Source organism: Cryptomeria japonica, chromosome 5 (genome assembly GCF_030272615.1).
Source record: "Cryptomeria japonica chromosome 5, Sugi_1.0, whole genome shotgun sequence".
Taxonomy (NCBI): Eukaryota; Viridiplantae; Streptophyta; class Pinopsida; order Cupressales; family Cupressaceae; genus Cryptomeria; species Cryptomeria japonica.
In genome coordinates, this window is record NC_081409.1 from 183196786 (window position 1) to 183206887 (window position 10102).

Consider the following 10102-nt stretch of genomic DNA (forward strand, 5'->3'; position numbering starts at 1 on the left):
CAAAACAACTTCTCCCACAATTGTTGTAACTACCTAAAAATGAAATAATAATTTAGACTCTTCAATCACAAAGAAAAAATCTTTTTCTAACCTATAAGAACTTAAGAAAGACACTGAAGTGGACAGCTATTGGACCCTCTTCCCAACAAAATAAAAATAGAACCACATCCTTCATGTTTGTTTTTTAATGGATACAATCAAATTCTACATATATCAACATCTTTGCTTTAAGCTGTTAACATCGGAGTTGATCTAATGATAGAAAACTTGTGATCTTTCAACTCCTACAAGAGATAAGATATATTGAAGCCATCATTACACCACATACTGCAGTACAGATGCAGTATAATTAAAATCGTTTCTTTCCCTTCTTCTGCATCTATCAAATCGAGAGAGCGCGTAATTCGCGGTGCATTTAATTTATAATAAATTGTTGATGGAGCAGGTGACGCCGACCAGTGACCGGTAAAGTCGTCGATTAAATCGGATATTTCAGTCGTATTCATCTATGGTAAAATAATAAAAGCAATTAAAAGCAGTTTCTACAGGACTGCATACAAACGCTGAAACTACACGGTTGGGTAAAAGTTTGGGCCTCTCAAGTATTGGGTTTTTCCGCTGCACTGTTCATATTCATCGTGTCTGTAACAAAAATGGCTTGGAAAGCACCCATTCTTCTGTTGTTTCTGTACATTTCTGTAGCCCACGCTGAATGCCCAATCAATCTCGACTATGTAACTCAAATGTCGTGGAATTCATCCTACTGCCAGTCGATTCAAACTTCCGCCCAACTGGAAAACTGTCGCACCACATTGAGAACTGTGATTGGTGTGGGTCTTGCTCAATTTCTGCGAGATCAATCCATCTTCGAACTACCCAATTATGCCTCTGCCATTGCCTGTTTCAGCAGATTTCAACAGAAGCTCACCTCCATGGGACTTCCCCAAAATTTGGTTCAGCTATGTTTCAATGATACATCAGATTATGTCTCAAGTCCCCATTTGTGCGGAGGCATAAAGACGAAACAAGATTGGGTTAAATTGCTCGGACCCACTTCTTTGGACACCGCCTGTAAAGGAGATCTCTCTGGTGTCCCTGCATGTGGTGCATGTTATGCCAGTGGGGAAGCAGTTCACAGGCAGTTAACAGACATGATCAAAAACATTTCAGAGAAAACCAGTCGAAAATGTTACTATTTCATTTGCCTGTATGCTGCAGGAGTGGCGAATGAATTAGGGCCCATGACTACTCAGGCTGCTTCCTGCATTCTCCGTGTGCCATTTCTTCAGAGGAAGCCCAAACGACGGATTCTGTTCTATGGTTTTACAGGTGCCGCCATTGGGTTCCTCCTGCTCTCTGGTTTAGGCCTCGGGTACTGCTTGTGGGTAAGAATGAAGGGCAAGGCAAAGCACAGGTATTTCGTGAGGAATAACAGGAGTCTGTTAAAAGACACCGTGAAGCCCAATATGGGCGCTGTCTGGTTCAACATTCACCGGATCAAGGCTGCAACGGCCAATTTCAGTGATGCCAATGTGGTCGGCCAGGGGAGTTTCGGAACAGTTTATAAGGGTGTCCTCACCGACGGTCGCCCCATTGCGGTTAAGAGGATCACAAACTGCAATTCGGAAGGGGAAACTGAATTCATCAACGAGGTGGAGATCATCAACAGCATAAGGCACAGGAATTTGGTGGCTATGAGAGGATTCTGTGTTTCTAGCGATGACAAAAAGGGACGTCAGAGATTCCTGATTTATGACTTCATGGCGAATGGGAGCCTTGATGAACACATTTTTGGGGGAAACAGGGGAACTCTGAGTTGGGAACAGAGGAAGAACATTGCCCTCGGCACGGCTAAGGGCTTGTGTTATCTGCATTACGGCGTGCAGCCTGCAATTTATCACCGAGATATCAAGGCTACTAATATTCTGCTGGATGATGAAATGAATGCCTGTGTTGCTGATTTTGGGCTTGCCCGAATCACTACACAGGGGCAATCACATCTCACCACAAGAATCGCTGGTACCCATGGCTACTTAGCCCCTGAATATGCTCTGTATGGACAACTCACCGACCGGAGCGATGTCTACAGCTTTGGTATGGTGTTGCTGGAGATCATGAGCGGGAGAAAAGCTTTGGATACATCTGCTGAAGAATTTCTTATTACAGATTGGGCGTGGAAGCTTGTCAAGGCGGGTAAAACTTCCCAAGTTATAGATGGCAAAATCCGGGAGGACGGGTCTCACAGCACAATGGAGAGATTTGTTTTGGTGGGTATTCTTTGTTCTCATGTAATGGTGGCATTCAGACCCAGCATTGTGGAGGCATTGAAGATGCTGGAGGGAGAGGCTCAAATTCCAGAAATTCCAGATAGGCCTCTGCCTCTCACAGGTCATGGAGTTTTTGCTGATGAACACGGCGACGGTGACTCTTCTGTTTCAGATACTCTGCCGTCTTTCAGTTCATTTACCATTATACGGTGACCATGTACGCCTGTATTTTCTGTTAGATAGTATTGATTGTTAATGCCGACTCCACTGTAAGTTCTTTGTCATGACTGCGTACTGCGCAGACAAACAGCTGTAAATTAAAATCATCGAATTTCCACCGTTCATAATGATTGTTAACTAATATTTTCTGAATTTTATGATTCATTACCGGAATAAAACATCAAAAGAAGACATTAACAGACCAAAATGACCAGATTATTTAAAATTAATTAGGAACAGGTTTGGATTTTAGGTCGGTCATGGTCTTGTCAGAGGCTCATTTTGTTTTGTTCTGATCTGAAATATTTATGGTTTTGGAAATTTCTGCGTCGGTTGGAAAACTTTTGTGTGAGTTTTGTCCACATGCTGGATTTGAAATGCTGTGTAAAGGCCATATGGAGATGTGACGTAAGTAGTTGCAGTATGAGTGAATTTTTAAATGCTATCCATTTATGCACCGCCATGTTTGTTGCCGCTTCGGTATCTTTTTACATGCGATGCATGCATTTAAGGAATGTTCGGTTTGCCTGTCTACGTTGAGGGAGTTTTTAAATTTCAAAATATGCGGCTTCATTGAGTGGATTAATCGACTCTCCACTAACTAAAAGTGAAACTATGGAATGAGCATAACAGTATAAAATATTGTATTTTAATTACATTGATTTTTTTCATTCTGTATGTTCTTTTTTAATTTTGATGATGGATTATAGAGTGTGATCTGATGTAAAAAATCATTCTATTCTGATGATAGATCATGAAATATGATCCGAAAGATTGATACAAAAAATCATACACAATCTAATCCAAAAACACTCTAGATAATACACCGAAGATGTTTCTTATATAAAATGGACTGCCTCTTTTTCTAGATCAATCTGTAAAATGCTTCTTAGATGTTCCAAGACGATTGAAATTACACGACCGTTCATTATTCTTTATCGCTGTCTGCATCCAATTTACCGCTTTCTGTCGTCCATCGTCCACGGTTGTCAGAAGGCCTCCGTTAATTAATTTGTCTGCCATCCGTGCCATTTTGGTTTGCCAAGGTAAACGTCTGGATCTTCTCTTTTAACTTTTTTACTTTGTCCTCTTAAGTTTCAATATCCTATTCTAAATTAGAGTAGGCAGTAAATAAAAAATATCTTTTAAAAATATACAAGGGATAGAATATGTGGCAACGTATGGTAAAATGATTGGGTATAGATTTAAATATGACTAGGGGAAAGGATCCAGTAGTTGAGCATGTACCAATTGTTGGGAGGGTTGTTGATACCTTTTGTTCCAAAAATTGAACAAATAAAACCTATTGTTTGAAACAAAAAATATCAATTTTTGTTAGGAAATGTACCAACATTTGTTAGGAAATGTACCAATAGTTATTAAGAAATGTACTAATATTGTAAAAAGTAACCAATCAGGTGATGCCATGTCAGTTGCACAACTATTGGGGTCTCTTTTGCACGCCTATTGGTCTCACTTTTTTTTAGGGCTGTTTTGGACACCTTGGCAAAAAGCATGCTGATGTGGCATCATATTTGATGATGTGGCCTTGAAACCTTAGTTATAAGTAGGGGACTTGCCAAGTAAGCTGCTGTAAAAAAAATCGGAGTGATTTTAAATTTCCAAGTAAGATTTTGAGAAGCACAAAGTTAGGGTGCACAACTACTAGGTCCTTTCCCCTATTATTCCTTTTTAAACTTTCAGCTTTTATGTCTTATTTTATTTTTTAAATTGATTTTACTTAAAATCGAAATTTATTAAGATTAAGGGTCGAAGTAATAAGATTTAATTTATTTGTTTAAAATAATAATAAAAAAATAGATTTAAGATTAAGTTGTTCAGTAAATTCTATAATTACACTTGTACTTATATATATTTTAAATTAAATTTGATTAAGATTATAATTAATCAAAATATATTTAACTAATTAAAATAAGATTTAATTTTTCTAATTAGAATTAAAATTATACAATTTTATTTTAATACAATAATTATTTAATTTTAAGATTGAAAAATATAATAAGTATAAAATATAATTCATTAGTTATTATTTGAAAATTCATAATAATCATGAAATAACTATAAATATTTTAATCAAATATATCATAACTTTAATTCTAATTAATAATTATTTTAACTTCTATAATCATTTTGAATGTTTAAAATTAAGAATTATTAATTAGAGTTATTATAATCACAATATTTAAGTAGTGAATCCCATTTTATATTATGTTTTATATAATGCAAATTCATTTTTAGATAATATTATAATTATATTTATTTCTATGTGTTTCATATTCATTTGGGTACTTATCAAATGGTCTTTGAATAAATCAAATCAAATAAAATTTGAATTGTAAGAGAAAAGAATCAGATGACATACACTCAATTAATAAATGCTATCAAAAAGTGCATCGTAAGATAACGTCGATTAAAACACTACCTCTTTTTCACTTTTGTTCCAATAAGGGTAAATATATGGCTTGTTCTAAAAAATGGGCTAATACACATCTCTATCTAGGAAAGAGGGTTCTATAAATAGTGTAAATGCAATTAGAATTTTAAACTCTATACATTGATGTATTAAAACTGGCCACATTTAGATTAAAGAATGCATGAAAACATTGAAATAACAATAACACTAGTAGAATGTCAATAACAAATAATGACAACCAAGATATCTTCTATTATCTTGCATGTTTATAGGGTATTATCAATCATTGTTTTACAAAAATAGTTCCTCCATTATTTTCTCTCTCTCTCTCTCTCTCTCTCTCTCTCTCTCTATATATATATATATATATATATATATATATATATCTCCACATTAATTTATCTCACCATATATACATTTCCCTAGCTCTCACTCTCCCTATTCCTATATATCTCTATCTCTCCCCATCTCTTTATCTTTATATCTCACTCTACCTCTCTCTATCTATTTGTCTTTAAGTTCCTCTCTCATTCTTTCTTCCTCTTTCACCCTCTATCTCTAGACATGTCCCACACGAGCTCTATTCATCCATCTCTCTCTCTCTCTCTCTCTCTCTCTCTCTCTCTCTCTCTCTCTCTCTCTCTTCCTAGACCTCTACATCTATATCTCTCTTCCTCTCTACCTCTTTATCTTTATATATCTATCTATCTATCCATATTTCTTCTTCCATCTCTCCCTCTATATCTAGCTTGTTATCTCTCCATTTTTGCACACCTATATTTCTACTCCTCTCTCTCTCTCTCTCTCTCTCTCTCTCTCTCTCTCTCTCTCTCTCTCTCTCTCTCTCTCTCTCTCTCTCTCTCTCTTCCTAGACCTCTACATCTATATCTCTCTTCCTCTCTACCTCTTTATCTTTATATATCTATCTATCTATCCATATTTCTTCTTCCATCTCTCCCTCTATATCTAGCTTGTTATCTCTCCATTTTTGCACACCTATATTTCTACTCCTCTCTCTCTCTCTCTCTCTCTCTCTCTCTCTCTCTCTTCCTAGACCTCTACATCTATATCTCTCTTCCTCTCTACCTCTCTATCTCTTTGTCTTTATATATCTATCTATCTATCCATATTTCTTCTTCCATCTCTCCCTCTATATCTAGCTTGTTATCTCTCCATTTTTGCACACCTATATTTCTACTCCTCTCTCTCTCTCTCTCTCTCTCTCTCTCTCTCTCTCTCTCTCTCTCTCTCTCTCTCTATCTCTCTCTCTCTCTACACACACACACACACACACACAGAGAGAGATATATACATATATATATATATATGTATATATATACATATATATATATATGTGTGTGTGTGTGTGTGTAGACACACACACACATATATATATTTATCTCTTTCATCTTTATCTATCCCTCTCACATCTCTCTCTTCATCTCTCCATATTCTTCTATGCCTAGCCCTCTCCATCTCCATCTCCCTACCCACTCTATCTCTCCCTCTTTTTATCGCCGCCTCTCCCTATCTTTCTCTCTCCTTGAATTGTGAACATAACATGAGTCTATTAGTAATAGAGTCTAATTTAGAGGTTTTATTTTAGTCATATTTGTATCCATTTAAAGTTGATGCATAGTTGATTTAAAGCTATCACTTTTTCATTTAGACCATAATTGTAGGAACAATATCATTTGTTAAATGGCCTACTAATTGACCTCATGTATTGTACAAATATATGCAAAAATATGCCAAATTTGTTCCTAATTTTCCTTCCAAAACTCTTCAGTGTACCCATTGCACACCAAGGTGCAATTGCTAGTATTTTATAAATGTAGAGGAAGAGTGAGTCTTGCTTATAATTTTTATTTTTTTATGAATTTGTGCGTCACTATCTATTAAATTAAAAATATATTACAATATATAGGAGGACACATGGCCATCCCTTCAAGTCATAGTGTCTAGAAAGCATAACCCAAGTCACACGAAGAAAGCAGAGGCATTTACAATTTTATTTCAATATGGGCTTAAGCAGGAGAACTTTCATTAAGTTTGTACATATTGCACAATCTTATGTATTTTTTTTATTTTTTTTATGTGGTAGTGCAAATTAGATTTAGCTTCCCTTTGCTAATAATCTTGTGTGAATTATTGTTGTCAAGGAACACCTCACCATTGTCATATGCTCTATAATTAAAAAAATAATATTGCTTGTGAGATGTCACGCAATATGGGACACTTGAATCAATGAACTAAAAATCATTAGTAGCAATGTTATCATATATATGAATAAAACATCACTATCATCATTAAAAGAATTTTAATGGATAAATCAATATTATTTTAATTGTTTCTACATTTAATCTTCAAATAGACATGTTTCCTAAAGTTCCAACATTTGAATATAAGTTTATGGATGTTTCTTTGTTGAAGTTTTAAGTTGTAAGACTATTAAAGGTTTCTATATTTATTTTTTGGTGATCTTCTAATTGCCGAAATCTATGTATCTTACATTATTTCAATAATAAATTTTTTTAAAAAATTGAACCTAGTCTTTCTAAGGTTTTTAGATCATCTTGGATCTATTTTTTCCCCTTTTTTATCACCACCTTTTCCCTAAACATTTTTAGGATTAAGATGCTGTCAAACTTGTAATTCATATGTAATTAATTGTGCCTAATATTGTTTCTAAATTTCCATAAGGGAATTTGTATTCACCAAGTAGTGGTCTTGTTTTCAATTGCATTTGGATGATGTAGCCCACCTTAGGGCAATGCCCTTGAAGACAATTTTTCAGAAAACTACCTTGTAAAATATTATAATTTCACAACCAATCTAGATTGTTAATCATTAGATAGCAAATTTGTGGTGGAAGTTATGTTAGGGCTTTTTCCCTTGGAAGGCAACACTTTTTTAATGAGGGCATTGCATTATGATTGTGGTAAGATAGAGAGTTGAGATTGGAAAACTAGTTGTTGCTAGATTGAAGGCAAAAAAGACGAGGTTACTAGCGATGTATTATAAAATTAATGGAAGTTAATATAGTCAAGTGCATTTCTTTTTATGTGGATTTTTTTCTTGAAAGGGTTTCTCCACGCGAGCATTATGTTATGTGTAGTATTCTTCTATTCCTTTATTTCTTTACTTTGTTGATTTGATTATCTATTATCTCTATTTGGTTCTATACAAGATCAATGGTTATAACAATTGAAATCAAATTTTCATTCTACAGTTTATTTTCATTTCAAACAAACATGAAAGTTCATCCTTTGAACCCCCATCCACAAATTTCCTCATTTTTTCACTTAAAAATGTAGTAACAAGGAAAACCATTTTAGACTATGTGGCGCCACCATTCATTGCAATAATTAATTTTTTCAATGATTTGGGGAAAGAAAAAAAAAATATCAATCATCTTCTTAAAGCTTAACATCAACAAATCCTTGCTAACTAAAAATAAGACCAAATAGCATTCAAATGCTTAGCAATATAGCTTCCTTAATATTTTAATTCAAATATAAACTACTTATAAGACTATCATTTTCCATAAATTAGATGTCTTAGTGCCCTTAGAAATATTTACAAGAATGGAAGCAAGGAGATACAACTTGAGGATTCCTTATACTTTCTTATCAAGTTTCTTCTAGTCTTCATTTAATACACTAGAAAACTTTTACTTGCCTAACATGTCTCTAAAATGTCCCTTGAAATATGTATATTAAACCAAAATTGCAACTTCATTTAAAATAAATTGATTCAATAGCAATTTCATCAAAATAATGCAATTGTAGCTAGAGAAAATCAATGCAGTTTTACAAATAACTTCACAAATTGAAAAATAGCATTCATGTATAGATTTGTATTTGAAAATACACCATTTTATTCAAAATATCCCTTTGATATCAGAAAATAAAATCTTCCCCAACTTCATTCAAAATAGAGAGCACAAATGAAGCCAAAATACTCTACAAACTACAAAAACTTCCAAGAAAACTCTTCAAACTTTATACCAATGGTCTCTTGGCAAAAAAATAATAAATACAAATAAAAAGAAGAAGAGCAATGGGCTCAAGGCTACCATGAACTTTTGCAACACTCATAACCTAATATCACACATCAGAGTACTATAAACTCTTCTATAAACATAAATACAAAAAAATGAAGAAACTCTCACTTTTCTAGCACAATGGGTAATCTCAAGATAAGACTAATCTCTGTAATTCTTTGACTCCCATCCTTAGATCACTTGGAAACCTTGAACAGATCGTCCAATAATCTCCTTCTCTAGTGGTTTGACAACCACTAAAGAGCAATCACAAGCTTGGTTAGAAAGTACAAAATGAATACTGAATAATGATGAACAAAATTTTCATGAATGAAAACCACTTCCAAGATGAATTTGAGTGCACAAAACCAACTCCTAAGAAGATGAAGATTGCTTGCATGCAAAAGGAATGTAATCTTCCTGACAAGTTTCATAACACCCTACCAAAACAACTAATGAATTGTCATAACCTTCATAACCATCAAATGCTCTAAGATGCAATGAATGAGCCAGGAGAAACTCTCCAAATCCCACACCCAAAAGAGAGAAAAAATAATTTAATACTCTTTTTGAAGAAATCTTATTTATATTAAAATCAATAGCATATTAAATTTATTATCACTTCTTATATTATCTTGTGATCAGAAGATGCTATTTTTGAACAACTGAGCTTCTATATTTGGAAAGTAGCTATTTTTTCGAAAGGGGACATGACAAGTCCTCCATCTCAAATATTTCTTGTCCTCAAGAAATTAAGATTAAGATGTTCAAGTATCTTTGAACCTTTCCAGATTGCATCCTCTATCGACAAATCCTTCCACCTAATCAAATGTTCTGTTATGCTTATGTTTCTCAGCTTCCTTTTTCTTGTTTTTAACACCTCCTCAAGAATAAAAATTAGTTCCCTTCATCATCCAATGGTGGGTAGATTGGGTGAAACTACCACTTGTTATACAAAGACCCTTTTAGACATGAAACATGGAAAACATTATGAATCTTACTATTCAATGGAAGCTCCAACTCATAAGCCACCCAAGATCTAGGAACTTCTATGAAATCACAAGAGAGATCAACTTTAAGAGAATATTTTAATTATGTTCTATCAAAGAATGCAAATGATAGTTTACATGACTGGAT

General features: G+C 34.1%; 1 protein-coding gene across 1 annotated transcript; it reads left to right on the forward strand.

Annotated features, from left to right (window-relative positions):
- Nucleotides 1-547: 547 nt before the first annotated feature.
- On the forward strand, nt 548-2615 carry LOC131060906 (probable receptor-like protein kinase At1g11050). The gene has a single exon (XM_057994345.2). The coding sequence runs from the start codon at nt 654-656 to the stop codon at nt 2478-2480; it is 1827 nt and encodes a 608-aa protein (XP_057850328.2). The 5' UTR covers nt 548-653; the 3' UTR covers nt 2481-2615.
- Nucleotides 2616-10102: the final 7487 nt, after the last annotated feature.